The following is a 23519-nucleotide window of genomic DNA, read 5'->3' on the forward strand; positions in this document are numbered from 1 at the left end:
GTTGCTTTCTGTATTGCCCTTCAGGAATCTTGGTTTCCAACAGTGTGGACTCCTGCCCTTCGTGGCTATCAGGGATATCACAAGATCTGTACTGACTATGACAAGGTGTCAGATGGAGTATGTATAAATGTCCTTGACTCTGTATATGTATAGCGAATCTGTGCCCCTCCAAACAACTCTAGAGCCTATGACTGTCAGGACAAGGACAATGCAGGATATTACCATCTGCAGTGTCTATCTTCACCCAGATGGCGAAGTACGTCAAAATGCCTTGGCTACCTGGTTTCTCAGCTTCCCCCACCTTCCCTAATTTTGGGTGATTTCAGTGCCCATGACACTCTGTGAAATGGAACAATGAGCACTGGTTGTGGCAAAGATGTTGAATATGTACTGACGCAACTCAATCTTTGGCTTTTAAATACTGATGCTCCCAAATATTTCAGTGTGGCACATGGCACCTGCATGGCCATTAATCTTACAGTGTGCAGCATTGGCCTTCTACCATCTATTCAGTGGAGAGTTCATGATGACCTGTGTGATAGTGATCACTCTCTGATCTTTCTGTCCCTACCCCAGTGTCACTACCCCGGCTGCCTACCCGGATGGGCTCCTAACGAGGCTCACTGGAATGCTTTCACCTCTGCTGCCACTGTTGGGCCTGCGCCACATGGCACTATTGATGTGGTTGCCCAAAACAAAACTATGACCATAGTCTCTGCAGCCAAGTTGACAATCTCACGTTCTTCAGGATCCCTCCAGTGGAAGACAGTGTCTTGGTGGTCATCAAAAATCGCTGAGGCTATTAGAGATCATAGGCGGGCTCTCCAGCATCATAAATGGCACTCATTGATGGAGCACCTTGTTGCCTTCAAAAGGCTCCATGCCTGGGCCTGCCAGCTAATCAAAAGATGAAGCCTAATCAAAAGACGAAGCAAGAGTGCTTGGAACGATATGTTTCAATCCTTGGATCACATATCTCTCATTCTTAGGTGTGGATGAAGATCAGACACCTTTACTGAGATTTCCGTGAATGGAGCTATCTATACCGAACCAGATGCAGTCACTGAACATTCTATTCTGTTCCTGATTCAGCATTTGAGAGTTACCAACCTAACCTGTATCTCAAAACAGTGGGTGGAAGGAAAGTGCTTACCTTTTCTACACCCACCTTGAGTCATAAAATGCTCCATTCAGTGAGTGGGAATTCCTCAGTGCCCTTGCCCATTTCCCTGATATAGCACCAGGGCCAGATCATATTCACTATCAAATGCTTAAACATCTGTCGTCAGTTTACCAGCATCACATCCTTGCCATCTTCAACCGGACATGGAGCATGGGCAAATTCCTGTCACAATGACGGGAAAGTGTTATCGTCCTGGTGCTGAAATCTGGTAAGAACCCACTAGAGGTGGACAGCTACTGCCCCATTGGTCTCAGCAGTGTTCTGTGTAAGTTGCTCGAATGCAAGGTCAGCTGGTGGCTGTGTTGGTTCCTTTGAGTTTCGGGGCCTTCTGGCTCTGTCCCAGGGTGATTTCTGCCAAGGCCGCTACACCACTTATAATTTGATGTACCTAGAGTCTGGTATCCATACAGCCTTTACCTGACGTCAACACCTTATTGCCATCTTTTTTGACTTAAAAAAAAAAAAAAGGCCTACGACAAAATGTGGAGACATCATATCCTCACTATATTACACGAGTGAGGTCTCCGGGGCCTGGTACCGATCTCCATACAGAATTTTTTTGTCACTCTGTACTTTCAGAGTTCAAGTTGTTGCTGTCCACAGTTCAGCCCACAGGGCTCTGTTGTGAGCGGTCCTCTCTTTTGTGGCCATGAATGATCTAGCAGTGGCTCTGGGGGTCCTCAGTATCACCTTCTCTATGTATTGATGAATTTTGCATTCACTTTTGTTCCTCTTGTATTGGTTTTGCTGAACACTGACTGTATTAAGCCATACAAAAGGCGCAGTCATGGGCCCTCACCTGCCATGACTTTTGTCACGACCAGCTAACTTGGCTTCCCCATCTTCTTCAGCTTAAGCAGAAGTGCTGGTAGCATCTTAACACTCTTTGCTGCGTGAGTCACACTAGGTGGGGTGCAGATTGCTCTAGACTGCTGCAGCTCTATGAAACTGTGACACAGTCCTGCCTTGATTATGGGAGTCTGGCATATGGTTTGGCATTGCCCCCAGCATTGCACATACTGGACCCGATACACCACTTCGGGGTTCGACTTTTAACTGGAGCTTCTGAACTAGCCCTGTGAACAGTCTACTCATAGAAGCTGCAGTCCCCCCACTGTGGATCAGGCATCAACAACTGCTTGTTAATTACACCTCACATGTCCGTAGTTCACCTGGGCATTTGAATTACCGCCTCCTCTTGACAAACAGGGTAATCGCTCTCCCGCAATGATAGCCCAGGTCAAGCATTGTGGTAGCAGTCCATGTTCAGTCCTTCCTTTCTGAACTTGAGTTCTTTCCCTGCACAATCTGTCCTCGGGCTCCTCTAACGTACACCTCCTTGGTCCATATCTTGGCCACAGCTTCGTCTGGACCTATCTCTTGGCCCAAAAGACTCAGTTCCTCCTGAGTCCCTCCGCCGCCAATTTTTCTTTATTCTTCATGTGTTCTAGGGCTCAGACAATACCTGTACTGATGGCTCGATGATAGGTGGTCATTTTGGCTTCACTTATGCCCACGCTGGACATACTGAACAGTGCTCTTTCTTGGATGGCTACAGTGTTTTCAATGTGGAGTTGGTAGCCATTTCTTGCACTCTTGAACATATCCTCATCTGTAGTGTCTTTTGCAGCCTACAAGTTCTCGATCAGTTCTACCCTTGCTATCCTTTGATAATGACTATCCAGGAGTCTGTTTATGCCCTCAAACAACATGGGTGGTCAGAGGTCCTCGTATGGAGCCTAGGACATGATGGAATCCCAGGAAATGAACTTACCGACAGGCTAGCCAAAGAGGCTAATCATAAATAGAGTCTTGAGATTGGTATACCGGAATCTGATCTTTGGTATTATGCTGCAAACCTTTTGGGCTCTTCAATACAGAATGGCACTTCCTGACTATGCCGAATAAGTTACATATGATAAAGGATTCGATGAATGTGTGGAGGTCCTCCATGCAAGGCTGTCGCAAGGACTCTAATGTCCTTTGCCAGCTCCACATCAGCCATATTTGACTGACTCACAATAACCTCCTACATTGCGAGGACCCATTTCAGTGTTGCTATGGTTCACATTTGAGAGTAGTCCACATCTTGTTGGACAGTCCAATTTTAGCAGCTCTGAAGTGGACTTTTAATCTCCGACACGCACCCTTCAATTTTAGGTGATAATGCCTCAGCAGCTGACGTAGTTTTAAGTTTTATCCATGAAGGGGTTTTTTATTATTCTGTGCAAGTGTGGTGCCTCAGCCTCATCTTTCAGGCCATCATCCTACCTTCATTTTAACTCTGCCTCGCTCCCTCTGGTGCTGTCTGTCTGACTTGGTGTTCTTTCACCATCTTTGTTTCTCTTACCTTGTGTTTTTAAGCTGGAGATTTTAGTGTGTTGCAGAGTGGCTGGCTCATCCTTTTTTATTCTTGTGATAGCCAGACAGGCCATCTGCTATATTGTTTTTATGCCTTTAATTGCTATATTCCTTTTAGTTAACAGTATTAAGTGTTTTATTCCTTCCCTGGATTTCAGGTGATAGGATTCTTTTCAGGTATGATTTTAATGCAAGACCTGTGAGACTAAGGAAAAAAGGACTGATAACCTTGCAGTTTAGTCCCTTTAATCTACAAACCAACCAATTGCCATTTGCTTGGCATAGCAGCTTGGTGATCTGAAAGATAAAGGTGGGGCCTTACTTGAGGCTACGCTCTGTTATTACTGATTCCTCTATGATGTGCTCCTTGCAGTGTTTTGAAACACAGCACTGCATTTGCCTATTCTATCAGTACCCATATTTGCTGGCAGTGCTCTACACTGAGGTGACAAAAGTCATGGGAAAGCGATATAATGTATACACTTGGCAATAATATCATGTACACAAGGTATAAAGGGACAGCGCATTGGCAGAGCTCTCATTTGTCCTCAGGTGATACATGTGAAAAGGTTTCTGACATGATTGTGGCCGCACAACAGGAATTAACAGACTTTGAATGCAGAAAGGTAGGTGGAGCTAGATGCATGGGATATTCCATCTTGGAAATTGTTAGGGAATTCAAGATTCTGAGATCCATATTGCCAAGAGCGTGATGAGCAAACCAAATTTCAGGTGTTATTTCTCACCACAGACAACGCAGTGGTCGACGGTGCCGCAAAATTTGCTGTTAATGTGCTATGGTGGCAGAAAATCTCCATAAGTGCCTTTGGTAACAGAAAGACATTGCCTGTAGCACCTTTTCTGTGCTCATCACCATATTGGTTGGACCACAGACGACAGGAAAACTGTGGCGTGGTCAGCTGAGCCCCAATTTCTGTTGTAAGAACTGATAGTAGGGTTTGAGTGTGGCGCAGACCCCACAAAGCCATGGATCCAAGTTGTCAACAAGGCACTGTGAAAGCTGGTGGTCACTCCATAATAGTGTGGGCTGTGTTCACATGGAATGATTGGTCCTGAGGCCCACATGAAGCACAAAATCCTGCACCTTTAACGCTTTTGCAGTTATGGACAGCTATAGAGCCAGTATGGCTCAATATTTTTGCAGGGGTCTTTCAACCACTTGTTGAGTCCATGCCATATTGAGTTACTGCACTACACTGGGAAAAAGGAGGCCCAACATGATATTAGGAGGTATCCCATGACTTTCATCACCTCATAGTAATTCCATGTATGTTCAGTTTAAGTGGGTCTTTTGCAAAGCCAAGCCACTTTGTCATATTCGGTGGTGGTCAGAAAACTATTTTCGTGTTATACAGAGTAATCCAATGGCACTGTTCTGAAGACAGTGTTTGTGTTGCATTTCAATGGCTATTGGGAGAACATTGTAAGGGAATCCATTGAAATATGGATTCACGAGAATCTGGTCTACAGGGACGAAGGATGCCAAATGGCTGTGGCATGGAATCTCATGTTAACAGTGATACATCGTGAATGTGCCCAGCACAGGGCAACTAGCAAGACACAAAAGGAATGCCCAGAGCACTCCCTCCCCTCCAGCTGGACAGTACCCGACTACCCATAGCTAGGCGGAGGGGGTCACACTGCTAGTATAAATATTAAAGAAGCCAAAGTATCTTGACAATTCACAAGATGATGAGGATATGATGAGTATGACACTCTTCAAAATGTTGCAATATTTAAACACTGCCATCCGGCTAAAAACCCAAGAGCTGTTCATCAGCAGTATAATTCCAGCTGACATTTCCCTTCTTGCCAGAGGTAAGAAATACTTGTTGAATGGAATGGATAGCATACTTGCCTACATTATGGGTTAATTTAACACAGTGGGTGAAGTGAGAAAAATGCTAGCAAAAAGGTTGGATGAAGCAAAAACAATTTTTTGAAATTATTTACTTGTATAAAAAAATTGATACAGTATAAAGGTAGAAGCTAATAAAACAGTAGTGTAAGAAAATGTGAAATGAACTAAGGGAAATCTGATAGTGCAGAAACTGAAAATATTTTAAATGTGTATCTGTGGAAGGATATTAAAAGTTGCCAGATGAAGTGTCAAGTACAGAGGTAACAAAAAGAATCTAAAAGGAAAACTCTGTGGAAAATTGTAACCAGTAGATACACTACTTTGATATGTACCCTGTCATCTAGGAATAATTTATCTGGCAGTGGAAGAAACAATATAGGGGAAAGATTATAATGCCAGACAAAGATAAGAAATTGTGAAATAGATTAAAGAATTTATTCACAGTATGGACAATTCGAGGACATTATCATACCAAATGGAAGATTAATTACGAAAACTAACTTCACTGGAGACCAAGAAGGGGTCAGTCTTCCCTCAGATTTTTTTTGCCCTGGAATCTGCAGACAGGCCCAGTGACAATGCCAGTGCCTCTGTAAATCTCAGGAAACAGTATCTTCCAGCCTCTCTGCCCCGTACCAATGAGCATTCCATCTCATGGGGGAGTCATACTGCTCATCCAGGATGACATTCATAGCCAAACCATCTCATTGAGCACTCAGCTGCAAGCTGTTGCAGTTCGCATTATACTTCTTCGCTTCACATTTTCTCTTTGCAATGTCTACATCCCTCCATCATTAGCTGTCACCAGGGTAGACTTCCTCCAGCTTATTGACCAACCCCTCACCTCTTTTTGCTGCTGGGTGACTTTAATGATACCACCCCCTTTGGGACTCTTCCATAAGCATTCGAGAGGTGCCCTCTTGGCTGACCTTCTCAATCAACTCAGCCTCATTTGCCTTAACACTGGAGCACTCATGTTTCCTCCAGACTCCATGCACATCTGTTCCCATTTGTACGTTGTTCTGCACTGCCCAGTTTGTGTGTTGTCTTGAGTGGTCTGTTCTCCCTCACACATACTCGAGTGACCATATCCTGTGTGCTATTCATTATATGAATCCTACCCCATCTACATATAAACCCAATTGGCAGCTTTCTAAGGCTGACTGGAGGCTTTATCTCTTCCAGACGACCTTCGACAAACATAATTTCCCCAGTTGTGATGACAAGGTAGAGTACCTCACAAACGCTATCCTTACCACCGCAAAATGTTCCATACCTTGCACTTTATCTTTACGGCGCCATGTCCCGGTCCACTGGTGGACTGAGACATGCTGCAGCGTGATTCACATGCGGAGACATGACGAACTGAATTCATTATAAGCTGTTGTGTGCGCAGTGTCATCACATTCTTCGTGATAGCAGAGCAGCAGCTGGATTTCATCTACTAGTTTTTTTAATGGTTCCACCCCTCTTCCATCATATGGGGCAACCTCTGGGACCACATCCATCTGACCATAGCAGATGATGTCATTATGGACCCTATAGCTATCTCAAACACCGTAGGCCGCTACTTTGCAGAAATTTCAAGCTTCACCCACTGTCTCCCTCTCCTCGTCTCTCGGGAACGAGTGGAGGAGACTCTGGTGACACCCTTCTCCTCTCAGAATTGTGCATGCTACAGTGTCACCATTACTATAAGGGAGCTAGATCATGCTCTCACTTCATCCTGATCTTCCACCCCAGGGTTGGACGACATTCATATTCAGATGTTGCAGCACCTCTCTCTTGCATGCGGGCACTTTCTCCTTCATACTTATAATTGCATTTGGGCGGATGACACATTTCCCAGATGCTGGCATGAAGCCATTGTCATAGCCATACCTAAGCCCAGTAAGTACAAACACCTTCCTTGTAGCTACTGTCCCATTTCTCTCGCCAACTGTGTTGGCAAGCTGATGGAACGTTTGATTCATGGCTGGTTGGTATGGTGGCTCAAATTTTGCAGTCTGCTAATGCCTGACAATGTGGATTTCGAGTGCACCGTTCTGCCAATGACCATCTTGTCACTTTGTCAACCTATGACATGAATGGTATATTGCACAATTGCCAGACTGTGGCTGTGTGGTTTGATTTGGAGAAAGCTTACAAGATCTGTTGGAGGATTGTTATCCTCCATACCTCCATACTGTATACACGTGGGGCGTCAGAGGCTGCATGCCCCGTTTCCTTCAATAGTTTTTAAGACAGAGTTTTCAAGGTATGTGTGGGTTCAGTCTTGTTGGACACTTTGATGCAGGAGAAAGGGGCGCCTCAGGGCTCCATCCTGAGCTGCTTCATCTGTGCCATAGCTATTAACCTTATCGTGGCCCGTCTCCCGCCAAGCATCTCCAGCTACCGTTTCGCCGACGACTTTGCTGTTCTCCACAGGCTTGTCTCCTTGAGTGGCATTCTCAGAAACATCTCGATCATCTTTACTCGTGGAGTATCAACAATGGTTTTCGCTTTTCCACTGACAAAACCGTTTGTATGAATTTCTGGTGGCACAATGTGTTTCTTCCACCGTCTTTACATCTTAGGTCTGTTGCTCTTCTGTTTGCTAAAACTACGAAATTCCTGGGGCTCATGCTTAATAGGAAACATTCTGGGTCCTCATATGTGTCTTACCTAGCCACCTGCTGCACCCGGTCCCTGCGTCCTATGTGTCGTAAGTGGTATTTCCTGAGGAGCGTATCATGCCAACCTCCTCTGATTGTACCAATAATGTGTCTGTTAGAAACTAGACTATGGGTGCTTCATTTATTCATCAGCACATCCATCCACCTTAAGCCATCTTAATACAATTCACCATTGCACTTTTTACGCTAGCCTAGTTGAGAGTCTCTGTGTTGAAGCTGCCAAACTACCACTGTCATACCAGTGTGATGTTCTCCTCAGCAGATACTCATGCTGTTTGTCTGCTATGCCTTGCCACCCATCCTATGCCTCCTTTTTTGCTGACTCGCTGGCCCATCAGTATGGGGGGCATCCGTCTTCTCCGTTACCTTCCAGAGTTCGCTTTCGGCTCCTACTCCGGCAGTTAAACTTAACGCTACCGGCCACATTCCTGATGGTGTGAACCCTTTACTACCGTGGCTTTGTGCAGCGGCCCGTGTCCATCTTGGACTTCAACTGTGTTCGTCTTGGACTTAATTTGTTTCCTATGGAAACTACTCTGGATTCACTCTACTGCAGTAAGTTTCTCAATCTTCACAACTTAGTGATAGCACCTTCGTGTGCATTGATGGCTCTAAGACTAATCGTGGTGTTGGGTGTGCCTTCGTCTTTGTCACTGACCAGTTTTGGTATCAGCTTCCGGAACACTGCTCAATATATACAAGAGAGCTCTCCGCCCTCTGTCAGGCCACCCAGTACATCTGGTGACACAGGGTCTCTAACTGTGTTATATGCTCATTGCCCTTCAGAGCCTCTGTGTGCTGTTCACAGTCCATCCCTGAGTTCAACAGGTCTAAGAAAGCTTCCACCTGTTCACTGTTGAGGGAGTCACTGTGATGTTCATATGGGTTTGTGGTCACATCAGTCTGACGGGAAATGAGGCTGCTGCCAAGGCCGCATTCCTCCTACCTCAGTTCACTAGCTCTTCCATTCCTTCGGATGATCTCTGTATTGCTGTCTATCAGCAGGTTGTATCACTTTGGCATCACCACTGGTCATCTCTTCACAGGATCAATCATCAGGGAATTAAAACTCTCCCAGTGGCTTGGCCAACCTCATGTTGGTTCTCTTGCCGCGAGGAGATCATTTTAGCTAGTAGGTTGCTTATTGGGCATCGTCATTTTAGCCATTGCCATTTGTGATTCCCCTGTCATTTCATTGTCACCAACCTTGGTCAGTTCACCATTTCTGACCAAATGCCCTTTTTTAACCACTTACATTCTCATATAAGTGTGCCGTCTGAGTTATCAGCTGCTTAAGCAAACGACACATGGGCTGTCAACAGCATTTTACTTTTTATCCTTTGTAGCAATATGGTGAAGGACATTTAATCTTTGGCTCGGGACCTCCACTATCTCTACAGCATATTTTGTGGACCTTTCTCCACTAGGAAGTCCTTGTTCTTAGCTCGCATCCCTTCCATCGATTGGGCTTAACATACTGTTGTGGGTTGGCAGGGGAGCCAACACCGTGATTATTAGAGGAAGCCAAAAGGCACGCGTTTTAGCTCACGCAGGCTGGCGTGAGGTCTGGAACAGGACAAGGAAATTAGAATTTAGAAAAACGGATGTAGCTGGTGGAATACTTAACTTTAATCCATTAATGATGAGCATCGCTCTGGACTGTACGTTATTCACAATATTAATAGTAACTGAACATGGCGCCTTGCTAGGTCGTAGCAAATGACGTAGCTGAAGGCTATGCTAACTATCGTCTCGGCAAATGAGAGCGTATTTTGTCAGTGAACCATTTCTAGCAAAGTCGGTTGTACCACTGGGGCGAGTGCTAGGAAGTCTCTTTAGACCTGCCGTGTGACGGTGCTCGGTCTGCAATCACTGATAGTGGCGACACACGGGTCCGACGTATCCTAACGGACCGCGGCCGATTTAAAGGCTACCACCTAGCAAGTGTGGTGTCTGGTGGTGACACCACACATACAATCAGTTTTAAGTTCTTTTACTTCTTGATGATCTAAGTTTATGACGTGGATGCTTATGACCTATGTTTTTGTGGCCTAAAACAAACAAACAAACAAACAAATTTCCCTCAAATCACATAATACAGTTCGAAGATTCGTTATATCTCACAGTACTGTTAGTCTTCCGCAGCCCTTTTCCACACTGCAAGTTTAAGACCTTCACACTGCACTTGTATTATCTACTACTACCTGTATGCTAGCACAAAGGTTTTCAAACTGCGTATCAAGACTCCCAGGACATTGTGGCCTCACAGTTGGGTCACCATGGTGGTTGTTGGGTCACCATGGTGGTTCCATAACAATAATAATTTCCCAGGACATTGTGGCCTCACAGTTGGGTCACCATGGTGGTTCCATAACAATAATAGTTTGGTTTATTTGCTTTGCAAGTAAAGGAAGAACATGTACACTAGTTGTAATATCTAGCAGGCCGGCAAGTAAGTGTTGTTACTATGGCAGCATGGTAGATGGCAGTCTAGTAATATGGAAGAAAAAGTTGGATGATGATGATATACATTGCACTATTCCTGCTCTTCATATGATTGTAGAATAAAAGACTTACAGGTGGTGAAGAGTTGACTCTGTGTTTGTAGATCATATAACTGAACTCGGTGATTACTTCCTGAACTACTTTCCAGAAGTAGTAGATAAACATAACTAGATGAAAGATCCTTTAAGAACAGAACTTCCATCAACACTTACTGTTGATGAACAAAAGCAATTTATGGATATTTCTTCAGACTCCACATTGAAATTGAAGTTCGTTTCCTCATCACAGCTTGATTTTTGGAGCTGGTGAAGTAGGAATATCTGCAAGTTTTGATACCTTTTGCTACAACCTACTTATGTGAGGTAGGTTTTTCAGCATTGGCAATCATCAGTAGCAAATACAGATTGCGAATGAATGTGAAGAAAGAGATTTCCAATCTTGTGCAGAGATTTGAGGAACTGGTGATAAAGAAGTAAGCTCATCCTTCTCCTTATTTTGTTGCAAGAATTGGACATAATAATGTTAAAGAAATAATTCTTATTCATTTTTTTTAAAATTTAGGTTTATTTACCTCACATTTCAGTTGGATGTCATGTGCGAAAGGAGTCACAGGTGATCATGTATAAATCATGGGTACTGAGGATCCAAAAAGTTCGAAAAGCACTTGGCTGGCACATCACTGCTGGTACCAAGCTGCTCCTCTTTCAGCTTCCAAACATTTAAACTCATCTCTGAGACTCCTACCCCATTTTTATAAAGCACTGGTACCATGTTGTATGTTGCTGTCTTATTTTTTTTCTGATTGGTTGAAGTTATCATTTAAATTATCTTATGGAAGTTCAGCTTGCCATGTCCTTCATTCCTGCCTTAAATGCATTGCTTAATGATGTCTTTTGAAGTCTTCATGGACATTTACTTCTGTCTTGCTTTCTTCATAGAATATTTCAGAGCACTTTATCTCTATTACTGATGCATTCTTTCATTTCTAGAATAAAACAGCACGCCCAAAACCAGTGTATCTGTGGACTGTTCTGGATGTTCAGAAATGGCTGCGAAGACATTGCAGTGACTATTACCCATTGTATGCAGAAAAGTTTCAGCAGGTAATTTATGTAATACAAAAGTTTTCATTGAATTGTACAAAGCGTCCATAGAATGTGGTCCAATTCAGTTTGGTTTGTTTCAGTCAAGGTGTAGCAATTTCTGTAAATTGTATTGTGCTTGGAACTTTTCAGTTAAACAAAAACATGTTTTTATTTTTCTATTAGAATTAGTATAAGAGTAATTCCATGTCAATCCAAATCAGGAAAAAAAAAAAAATTTTTTTTCGACCAGGTCATCTCAGATTTCTTGCAGATTTGCTGCATCCAGTGATCTAGATAAGAGATGGAAAAGTGCCAGTTTGCTGAGGTATGCGCAAGGCTGTAGCCAGGATTTTGTCAAAAAGGGGGGGGGGATCTGATTTGTTAAAGACGAACTTAAAAAGGCTTATTTTTTTTTCATTTATTCTGAAAACACTTATATTCCTTTTTTTAATTTTAAGTGCATAACTTGCTTTTAGGTGGCCTTTATTCTTAACAAACAAACAAACAAACAAACAAACACACACACACACACACACACACACACACACAGAGAGAGAGAGAGAGAGAGAGAGAGAGAGAGAGAGAGAGAGGTGAGGCATTTTTACTTTATTATTATTCAATGAAGGAAATTCATTTGTTTACATAAACAAACCAGCTTATCTTTTATTTGTACTCCCATAACGATAGTCATTTGTTTACAGGTTTGTTGACATTGGTACAAGTTTACCCAGTGCCAATTTACACCTAATAAGAACATTACTTAATATTCTTCTTCGGGTTGTAATCATGGATGTCTGATATACAAATAATGAGATAATCAATATTATGTACATTTATGTTGAAGCTTGTAATAACGCTAGAGAAGCCTGCAACTTATGAGGTGGGTCGTATCCGGACCTGTAAGAAATTTTAAACTACGTGTGAACGTATTGTCTGAAATGGGAGGTATCATACCAAGAAAACATGATTGAAGGATAATTGCTACTGGGGAAAATTCAGAAGTCACTATATTAGCTGCAATTGTCACTAATCCTCATGTAAGTTTCCGTCAGTCGGAATGTGATTTGGCAATTTCTCAAAGGAGTGCCCTTTGAATACTTAAGCATGGTAAATTCCATCTGTATCACATTGGTCTACATCAAGCCCTGCATGGGGATGATTTCCAGAAGTGTGTTGAATTTTGCCAGAGGAGTCTAGTACAAGTTGAAAATGGTACATTATCCGAGGTGGCTGTGTGAAATTTATTTGTGTCTGTGTCAGCATAAGTGACCATAATTCTGGTTCTAATCCAGGTACAACAATGAAACTTGTATCATTGAAAAGCTAATGAATAGAGCTTTACATTGATATGCAACATGGCAGGTTTCTAGGAATTTTCACACTAAAGGTCATTGACCTTCAGCTTTAATCTTAAATATCTCAAAACACCCTACCTTCAATTTTTTTGAGATTATATATATATATATATATATATATATGAATATAATAGAGGGAAACATTCCACGTGGGAAAAATATATTTAAAAAGAAAGATGATGAGACTTACCAAACAAAAGCGCTGGCAGGTCGATAGACACACAAACAAACACAAACATACACACAAAATCTAGCTTTCGCAACCAACGGTTGCCTCGTCAGGAAAGAGGGAAGGAGAAGGAAAGACAAAAGGATATGGGTTTTAAGGGAGAGGGTAAGGAGTCATTCCAATCCCGGGAGCGGAAAGACTTACCTTAGGGGGAAAAAAGGACAGGTATACACTCGCACACACACACATATCCATCCATACATACAAGACACAAGCAGACATATATATATATATATATATATATAATCTAAAAAGAAAGATGATGAGACTTACCAAAGAAAAGCGCTGGCAGGTCGATAGACACACAAACATACACACAACCAACGGTTGCCTCATCAGGAAAGAGGGAAGGAAAGGGAAAGACGAAAGGATTTGGGTTTTAAGGGAGAGGGTAAGGAGTCATTCCAATCCCGGGAGCGGAAAGACTTACCTTAGGGGGAAAAAAGGACAGGTATACACTCACGCACACACACACATATCCATCCACATATAGACAGACACAAGCAGACAATTCTGTGTATATGCGGATGGATATGTGTGTGTGTGTGCGCGAGTGTATACCTGTCCTTTTTTCCCCCGAGGTAAGTCTTTTCGCTCCCGGGATTGGAATGACTCCTTACCCTCTCCCTTAAAACCCAAATCCTTTCGCCTTTCCCTCTCCTTCCCTCTTTCCTGATGAGGCAACTGTTGGTTGCGAAAGCTTGAATTTTGTGTGTATGTTTGTGTTTGTTTGTTTGTGTGTCTATCGACCTGCCAGCGCTTTTGTTTGGTAAGTCTCATCATCTTTCTTTTTAGATATATTTTTCCCACGTGGAATGTTTCCCTCTATTATATTCATATCATCAATTTGTAAGTAATGTTGACAAAAATATCTTTTATATTATTGTAGTAGAAGTATGATCCATTTACACTGTGTGTTGTTGTGGTCTTCAGTCCTGAGACTGGTTTGATGCAGCTCTCCATGCTACTCTATCCTGTGCAAGCTTCTTCATCTCCCAGTACCTACTGCGACCTACATCCTTCTGAATCTGCTTAGTGTATTCATCTCTTGGTCTCCCTCTACAATTTTTACGCTCCACACTGCCCTCCAATACTAAATTGGTGATCCCTTGATGCCTCAGAACATGTCCTACCAACTGATCCCTTCTTCTAATCAAGTTGTGCCACATACATCTCTTCTCCCCAATCCTATTCAATACCTGCTCATTAGTTATATGATCTACCAATCTAATCTTCAGCATTCTTCTGTAGCACCACATTTCGAAAGCTTCTATCCGCTTCTTGTCCAAACTAGTTATCGTCCATGTTTCACTTCCATACATGACTACGCTCCGTACAAATACTTTCAGAAACGACTTCCTGACACTTAAATCTATACTCAATGTTAACAAATTTCTCTTCTTCAGAAACACTTTCCTTGCCATTGCCAGTCTACATTTTATATCATCTCTACTTAAACCATCATCAGTTATTTTGCTCCCCAAATAGCAAAACTCCTTTACTACTTTAAGTGTCTCATTTGCTAATCTTATTCCCTCAGCATCACCTGACTTAATTCGACTACATTCCATTATCCTCGTTTTGCTTTTATTGATGTTCATCTTATACCACCCTTTCAAGACACTGTCCATTCCCTTCAACTGCTCTTCCAAGTCAGAATTACAATGTCATCGGCAAACCTCAAAGTTTTTATTTCTTCTCCATGGATTTTAATACCTACTCTGAATTTTTCTTTTGTTTCCTTTACTGCTTGCTCAATATACAGATTGAAAACATCGGGGAGAGGCTACAACCCTGTCTTACTCCCTTCCCAACCACTGCTTCCCTTTCATGTCCCTCGACTCTTATAACTGCCATCTGGTTTCTGTACAAATTGTAAATAGCCTTTCGCTCTCTGTATTTTACCCCTGCCATCTTCAGAATTTGAGAGTATTCCAGTCAACATTGTCAATAGCTTTCTCTAAGTCTACAAATGCTAGAAATGTAGGTTTGCCTTTCCTGATTCTTTCTTCTAAGATAAGTTGCAAGGTTAGTATTGCCTCACGTGTTCCAGTGTTTCTACGGAATCCAAACTGATCTTCCCCGAGGTCGGCTTCTACCAGTTTTTCCATTCATCTGTAAAGAATTCGCGTTAGTATTTTGCATCCGTGATGTATTAAATTGATTGTTCGGTAATTTTCACATCTGTCAGCACCTGCTTTCTTTGGGATTGGAATTATTATATTCTTCTTGAAGTCTGAGGGTATTTCACCTGTCTCATACATCTTGCTCACCAGATGGTAGAGTTTTGTCAGGACTGGCTCTCCCAAGGCCGTCAGTAGTTAGAATGGAATGTTGTCTACTCCTGGGACCTTGTTTCGACTCAGGTCTTTCAGTGCTCTTCAGTGGCAGTGTCTTGATTGTGATGGGAAACTGATGTGTAGTTGAGTACACATGAAGGAATATTTTATTTTCATCGCTGAAAAAAATAAAATAAAATTAATCCATTCAAAATCTCCTGATGGTAGTAGGACAGAATCATGAAATTATTTCCGTTTTTGTATTGGGCAGCACATCCATCTGAAAAGTAGTCAATGTAATTTGGAGTTGGAAAGTGACATTTTAAGAAACTGAGAATGCACGCACTTTATCATGCTGGAGATAATCAGATATTTCCATGTACGAAACATGCTGTATGTCATTAGTATTTGCATCTCAGTAGTAAGCTAAAAACTGGTGAATTGTAATCTGTGAACTATTCCACTGAAATCCCTGTACTTGTTTCTGAACCTCTTCCTGAATGATGGACTAATTATGTACAAAATCACAAACAAGATATTCATGTACTTTGAGTTCTTCTTGAGTGATTTTAAAGGTCCTTGACTACTGTATGATACATAAGTGTGATAGAAGCCATTGTAAACTCAATGCAGTCATCTCAATAAAATCATCTGTTGGTTTTTTTTAGTTTCTAAAACTACCCTGCCTCTTGTTAACCAACACTTTTCATCCATGTGGTGTGCCATTGTGATATTTACCACGTTTATAGTAGCATATTGGGGCAATACAATTTTTTTTCCAAAGAAGTTGAAGGTGAGGAGGTTTGAAAGTTCAAGGTCAAAGGTTAAGGCCAGTGACCTTGAATGTGAAAAATTCTTAAAAACCTGCCACGTTGTATATCAATGAAAAGATCTACTCATTGGCTTTTCATTGATTAGAAAGTCATTTATGTTGAGATAGACGCATATAAATCACATAATTTCGAAAATTTGCAACCTGTAACTTTCTTCACAATTATTGTATACCTCTACAAATTCGTAGTGTTCATCTCTTATCTGATCACTGAATGCTCCAAATTTGAAAGACATCTGAGTGAGTTGGGTTGACTGTTTTGTTGGATTGGTATGGAATTACCAATAATCCAGACTCATACTGCCATGGTACTGGTTCCCATTTTTTGCTGTTTCATTTACAACAATACAAAACTTTTGCATCTTATGTTCATATGTTTTAAGACAAGACTTGTGATTTGTCATCCAGGACAACCATAAATGGCAAGAGTGAAAGTACACTTCCATGTTTTAATCACCTCCTCTCATTTATCCAGCGTGTTGCCTCATCTCCTCCTTTAACATAGCTTTTACTTCTTTGGTACATTTATTCCATCCAGTCAATTGCATATTTTTGCATGCCCTTAGCTAATCTTGCTGTAGTTCGGTATTTTTCACATACATGCTCATTGCTACAAGAGAGTGTTATGTTAACGGTCAGAAAATATCCCAGAATCTACTGCAGATTGAACCCTAAATCTTTAAGTTGGAGACCTTACAATTGTTTTTTAATGTTTAGATGTTGATTACACAGTACTTCATTCCTCTACCACCCGCATGAAGTTTCTTCGTCTCGCTTCATTTCTGCCCTCTCCCCAGTTTGTTTTGTGCAATATTTATGGTGCACCTCAATGTTGTTGTTGTGGTCTTCAGTCCTGAGACTGGTTTGATGCAGCTCTCCATGCTTCTCTATCCTGTGCAAGCTTCTTCATCTCCCAGTACCTACTGCATCCTACATCCTTCTGAATCTGCTTAGTGTATTCATCTCTTGGTCTCCCCCTACAATTTTTACCCTCCACGCTGCCCTCCAATACTAAATTGGTGATCCCTTGATGCCTCGGAACATGTCCTACCAACCGATCCCTTCTTCTGGTCAAGTTGTGCCACAAACTTCTCTTCTCCCCAATCCTATTCAATACTTCCTCATTAGTTATGTGATCTACCCATCTAATCTTCAGCATTCTTCTGTAGCACCACATTTCAAAAGCTTCTATTCTCCTCTTGTCCAAACTATTTACCGTCCATGTTTCACTTCCATACGTGGCTACACTCCATACAAATACTTTCAGAAATGACTTCCTGACACTTAAATCTATACTCGATGTTAACAAATTTCTCTTCTTCAGAAATGCTTTCCTTGCCATTGCCAGTCTACATTTTATATCCTCTCTACTTCGACCATCATCAGTTATTTTGCTCCCCAAATAGCAAAACTCCTTTACTACTTTAAGTGTCTCATTTCCTAATCTAATACCCTCAACATCACCTGACTTAGTTCGACTACATTCCATTATCCTCGTTTTGCTTTTGTTTATGTTCATCGTATATCCTCCCTTCAAGACACCATCCATTCCGTTCAACTGCGCTTCCAAGTCCTTTGCTGTCTCTGACAGAATTACAATGTTATCGGCGAACCTCAAAGTTTTTATTTCCTCTCCATGGATTTTAATACCTAATCCAAATTTTTCTTTTGTCTCCTTTACTGCTTGCTCAATATACAGATTGAATAACATCGGGGATAGGCTACAACCCTGTCTTACTCCCTTCCCAACCACTGCTTCCCTTTCATGTCCCTCGACTCTTATAACTGCCATCTGGTTACTGTACAAATTGTAAATAGCCTTTCGCTCCCTGTATTTTACCCCTGCCACCTTTAGAATTTGAAAGAGAGTATTCCAGTCAACATTGTCAAAAGCTTTCTCTAAGTCTACAAATGCTAGAAACGTAGGTTTGCCTTTCCTTAATCTTTCTTCTAAGATAAGTCGTAAGGTCAGTATTGCCTCACGTGGTCCAGTATTTCTACGGAATCCAAACTGATCTTCCCCGAGGTCGGCTTCTACCAGTTTTTCCATTCGTCTGTAAAGAATTCGTGTTAGTACTTTGCAACTGTAGCTTATTAAACTGATTGTCGGTAATTTTCACATCTGTCAACACCTGCTTTCTTTGGGATTGGAATTATTATATTCTTCTTGAAGTCTGAGGGTATTTCGCCTGTTTCATACATCTTGCTCACCACATGGTAGAGTTTTGTCAGGACTGGCTCTCCCAAGGCCCTCAGTAGTTCCAATGGAATGTTGTCTACTCCGGGGGCCTTGTTTCGACTCAGGTCTTTCAGTGCTCTGTCAAACTCTTCACGCAGTATCGTATCTCCCATTTCATCTTCATCTACATCCTCTTCCATTTCCACAATATTGTCCTCAAGTGCATCGCCCTTGTATAGCCCCTCTATATACTCCTTCCACCTTTCTGCTTTCCCTTCTTTGCTTAGAACTGGGTTTCCATCTGAGCTCTTGATGTTCATACAAGTGGTTCTCTTTTCTCCAAAGGTCTCTTTAATTTTCCTGTAGGCAGTATCTATCTTACCCCTAGTGAGATAAGCCTCTACATCCTTACATTTGTCCTCTAGCCATTCCTGCTTAGCCATTTTGCACTTCCTGTCGATTTCATTTTTGAGACGTTTGTATTCCTTTTTGCCTGCTTCATTTACTGCATTTTTATATTTTCTCCTTTCATCAGTTAAATTCAATATTTCTTCTGTTACCCAAGGATTTCTACTAGCCCTCATCTTTTTACCTACTTGATCCTCTGCTGCCTTCACTACTTCATCCCTCAAAGCTATCCATTCTTCTTCTACTGTGTTTCTTTCCCCCATTCCTGTCAATTGTTCCCTTATGCTCTCCCTGAAACTCTGTACAACCTCTGGTTTAGTCAGTTTATCCGGGTCCCATCTCCTTAAATTCCCACCTTTTTGCAGTTTCTTCAGTTTTAATCTACAGGTCATAACCAATAGATTGTAGTCAGAGTCCACATCTGCCCCTGGAAATGTCTTACAATTTAAAACCTGCTTCCTAAATCTCTGTCTTACCATTATATAATCTATCTGATACCTTTTAGTATCTCCAGGGTTCTTCCTCAATATAAGAATGAAATTTGCCTCCGAATAGATACAAATGTAAGGAAAACATTGAGATACACATTCATCAATGTTCAACAAAACATATATAAAAAGAAACCAGGAACAATAAGATAAGGAAAAATGTCTCTTACCTTTTTTATAACTTTTTGTATAAACTATGTCAAACTCTCTTTGTACAGTTCCCAATAATTTTTGCTTTCAGCATGACATAACTGGCAGGTCATTAATAAGGATTAATGAAAGTACCTTAATTAGACTGGGCATTGAAAATGCTGTACATCGCCAAGAAATTTGGAGAGAGATTGCAAAACTCCGCCTGAAGACTGACATCATAGAAATCCGTGATCTGGAAAGGAGGATTAATTGCTGACATATTTATAATCATACTGTAAAGAAATTGTTAGTTATGAATTTTACAGAAAAAGAAAGATTCATTTTAACATTCTTCGTGCTACTTCTGTCATTATATCACGCAAGGAAAAGAGCAACTACATTACGACTTATACATCTGAAGAAAAGAAGATGCCGTTTGTTGCGTACCATCATGGACATATCTGACATGCGAGAGAAGTAGCAAAGTGATAAATTGTACCCATTTTCTTCATGAAATATTATTCTTTTCAAATCTCTGTATCACTTCTCTCTTCCATAGATGTTAAATAAAATTGTCATTCCTTTTACAATTCTATGTATGCTTCATGATCAGAATTCTTTCTTGCATAATTGTTCTGTAATAATTCTTAATTTTTAAGAAATTTATTAAAATTGGAAGTAAAACAGCTGGGGTAATGTTGGAACTCATAATGTGTGAGTAAATGACCAGTAATTAGACAGAAAGTGTCAATATTGATTTGTCTTACCTCGCACTCCAGACTGCTTTATCTGTCAGAGTTTATTGTTCCGTTTCAGTTTCCTGCTCTGTAGCCTCCTTGTGTTGTAGCTTTTACATTAATTCATATTGTATGTGTTCTTCACTTGTGATTAAACAAAACTCTTGTTTGTTGTTACAAATTACTGTTGTAGGTTAACATATAAGAGATGCTAAGCTGTGTTGTGTCCATAGATTAAATTGCAAAGCATAAATATATCAAATACAAAAAATTAAATTTCTACTCATTGGGGGGTTTTAGTCACTGCCAACAGAAGATGACACAAACACTACCTTTCAGGATGAGAGGTTCCTTCATCTGGTCACAGAGAAGTAATGGACTGAGGGAAGGAGACTATTCAGAGATTGAGAAGGAAAGCTACTCAGGATTCCAGAAAATAAATTACAGGAGAAGAAAAGATGAGAAAATTCCACAATCATTTTCTCTCTCTCTGTCAGAGAAAGAGAACTGTACTGTATTTGTGTCATCTTTTGTGAGGCTTTATATGGCCACTAGCTAAGCAGAATTTTTCCTTCTTTGCTTGTAGTTTTATTTTAGAGATTTCCCACCCCATCACTTCACTGACCTTCCCCATCCTCTTCTCTCACACACTTCCCGTGGTTAAAGCAATGAGCATTAAATAAAGTTTATTGAAAAGAATAATCACTTCCTACCTTCCTTAACTTTTAAATTAACTAATTACTTATTCAAATTTGGAATGGATTTTATGTACATAGCTTCTTTTCCGCCATAAAAGATTTTTTAAAACATACTGAAATGTAGTTTAACAAAGAAAATAATCAATTATTGTTAATATAATGTAAATGAGTAGATAAAAGAATCAACTCACCATGCGGCTCCAGGGGAACACACACGCACAAATGGATTTAATGTTTACAAGCTTTAGGAGCCAGTGGCTTCTACTTCTGGCAGAAAAGTGGAAAGGGAATGAGGAAGGGTGAAGGAAAAGGACTGGAGAGCTTTAGGGAAAGGGGTACACTTCAGAAAAGTCATCCAGAATCCCGGGTCAGCGGAGACTTACCGGACGGGATGACAAGGAAAGACTGATTTTTGGGGACTGCCCTGGACGAGATTTGAAAACCTGAGAGCTAAAACATGGAAGACAGGGCAATATGCAAGACAGAGATTACCACTAAAACATTTTGCATGAGTTAATAAGAATGAGAAGGTAAGTGCATTGTACATAATAAAAGTGGGGGGGTGGTGAAAAATAGACAGAAAAGACAATGAAAGATGTAGGAAATTAAAATGGAGTGAAGCAAAGAATAGTTACAGTGAATAAAAGCTGAGATGGAAGAAATTAATGTAAATTCAGGCCAGGTGGGTGGCTAGAGCTAAGGACATGTTGTAGTGCTAGTTTCCACTTTGGAAATCTGAGAAACTGGTGTCTGGGGGAAGAATCAAACTGGTGTGTGTGTGTGTGTGTGTGTGTGTGTGTGGTTAAACAGGCACCATGGTCATGTTGTACAGCATGTTCTGGAACAAGATATCATTTGTTGCTTGTATACACCCTCTGCCTATACCCATTCATCCTGACTGATAACTAGGTGGCAGTCATGCTGATGTAAAAGGCCAAACAGTGTTTACATAACAACTGCTATGTGACGTGTCATTTCACAGGTGGCTCTCCCATTGATAGTATATGTTTTGCCAGTTACAGGGCTGGAATAGGTGGTGGTTGGAGGGTGCATAGGGCAAGTTTTTTGGAGCGGACACGGTCACAGGGGTAGGAGCCGTAGGGTAGGGATATGGGTGCAGAAGGAGCATAGGGTCTGACAAGGATATTGCGGAGATTGGAAGGGTGGTGAAAAGCTAGTCTAGATGTGGTGGGCAAAACATCAGACAGAATGGATCTCATGTTTCCCTGTGTAATTTAACTCGTGTCTATTTTTTAGATAATAAAATCGCAATACTGGATTATACATAAAACTGGCTTGCTGCTTCATAGAAAAAACACATATTTTGTTGAGTAAGAGAAAGACATGTCTATAGAATTGTGTAGAAATGTGTGTTGATCACATCTGAATTTAAGCCACCAGAAATACAAATTATTTTGGTATGGAGGCCAGGAGGGAAAATGTTGATAACAAACAAAATTAAGAATAACCAAAAACTTTTTTTGTTAAACAAAATTATTGCATCACTCGGAAATTATATTTAAAAGATGCATATTTAAGACTGTTTCAGGGTACAGTGAGTTACATCTGCCTAAGACAATCTGCCCAGAATTCTTGCTTCTTCAGTAAGAGCAGGATCACAATGCTGACTGCTTGAAGTGAGAGTCTAAAAATGTGGCTAACTTTTAAATAGAGCAAGCTTCATTTGGAAATAGACGCTTCTCAACGGGCTCATTAATTGATTTTAAATATAATGTTGCTATTTCAGTAGTTAAACTGTTCTTTAAACTTGACTATTTTAAAGAGACTCTGTTAAGCAGTGGAATTATTTGTGAACATATCACATACTCTTCTCCAGAGTATACTGTTCTTGTATAAATACCCATTCTTCCAGTGACATGAAATACATTTCATTCATTAGGAAAATGGAGAGATAATTAAAATGTATTAGGTATATGTAATGAGTCTACAAACCTGTGTAAGCAGAAGTGTGAGAAACCAAGGAGCATGGGCCAAATTTGAGTGTGTGAGCACTAATTCATCCTTCAACTTTAGTATGTGTGTAACCATGGCCATTTACTATTCCACCATGTTGGAACATTTTGTGCTAGAAGTACTGTAATCTCAGTTTTCCTGTTGCACCTGGTGTATTTGATAATGTCTCTTTAACAATATTGCTTTGCCTCAACAATTAAAAAAAATGTTCTACTGGTATGCAGATGTCTCCCAAACAATAATGATACAACAAAATAAATAGCACAACTATACTCCTAGTGGTGGAATACATGTCATGCCATCTGAAAGAAGTAAATTTAATGTATATGCAACACATGATACTTGCAGGATGGAATGAAGTGTCCCAGCTGCAACCTTATTTTTACTGTTGTCTGTAACAATGACAGTTATTCTGCCTAAAATACATTACTTCTCCATTATTTTTTTCTATTCCTCTTCTATTTTCAGTGCTGTGGGTCTTCTTTAAAAATACTCAAGACACATGCAAGTATTGTTT

At 40.9% G+C, this 23519-nt stretch overlaps 1 protein-coding gene across 1 annotated transcript in view; it reads left to right on the forward strand.

The window, feature by feature from the left end:
• The window catches only part of LOC126143949 (protein aveugle), a 35919-nt gene extending 15312 nt beyond the window's left edge, over positions 1 to 20607 (forward strand). Inside the window, exons 2-3 of the mRNA XM_049915459.1 lie at positions 11596 to 11709; positions 19703 to 20607. Of these exons, the coding sequence (XP_049771416.1) occupies positions 11596 to 11709; positions 19703 to 19870 (282 nt within the window). The 3' untranslated portion in view covers positions 19871 to 20607. The remainder of the gene's footprint in view (positions 1 to 11595; positions 11710 to 19702) is intronic.
• Positions 20608 to 23519: the final 2912 nt, after the last annotated feature.

The sequence above is a fragment of the Schistocerca cancellata genome, chromosome 2 (assembly GCF_023864275.1).
Source record: "Schistocerca cancellata isolate TAMUIC-IGC-003103 chromosome 2, iqSchCanc2.1, whole genome shotgun sequence".
Taxonomy (NCBI): Eukaryota; Metazoa; Arthropoda; class Insecta; order Orthoptera; family Acrididae; genus Schistocerca; species Schistocerca cancellata.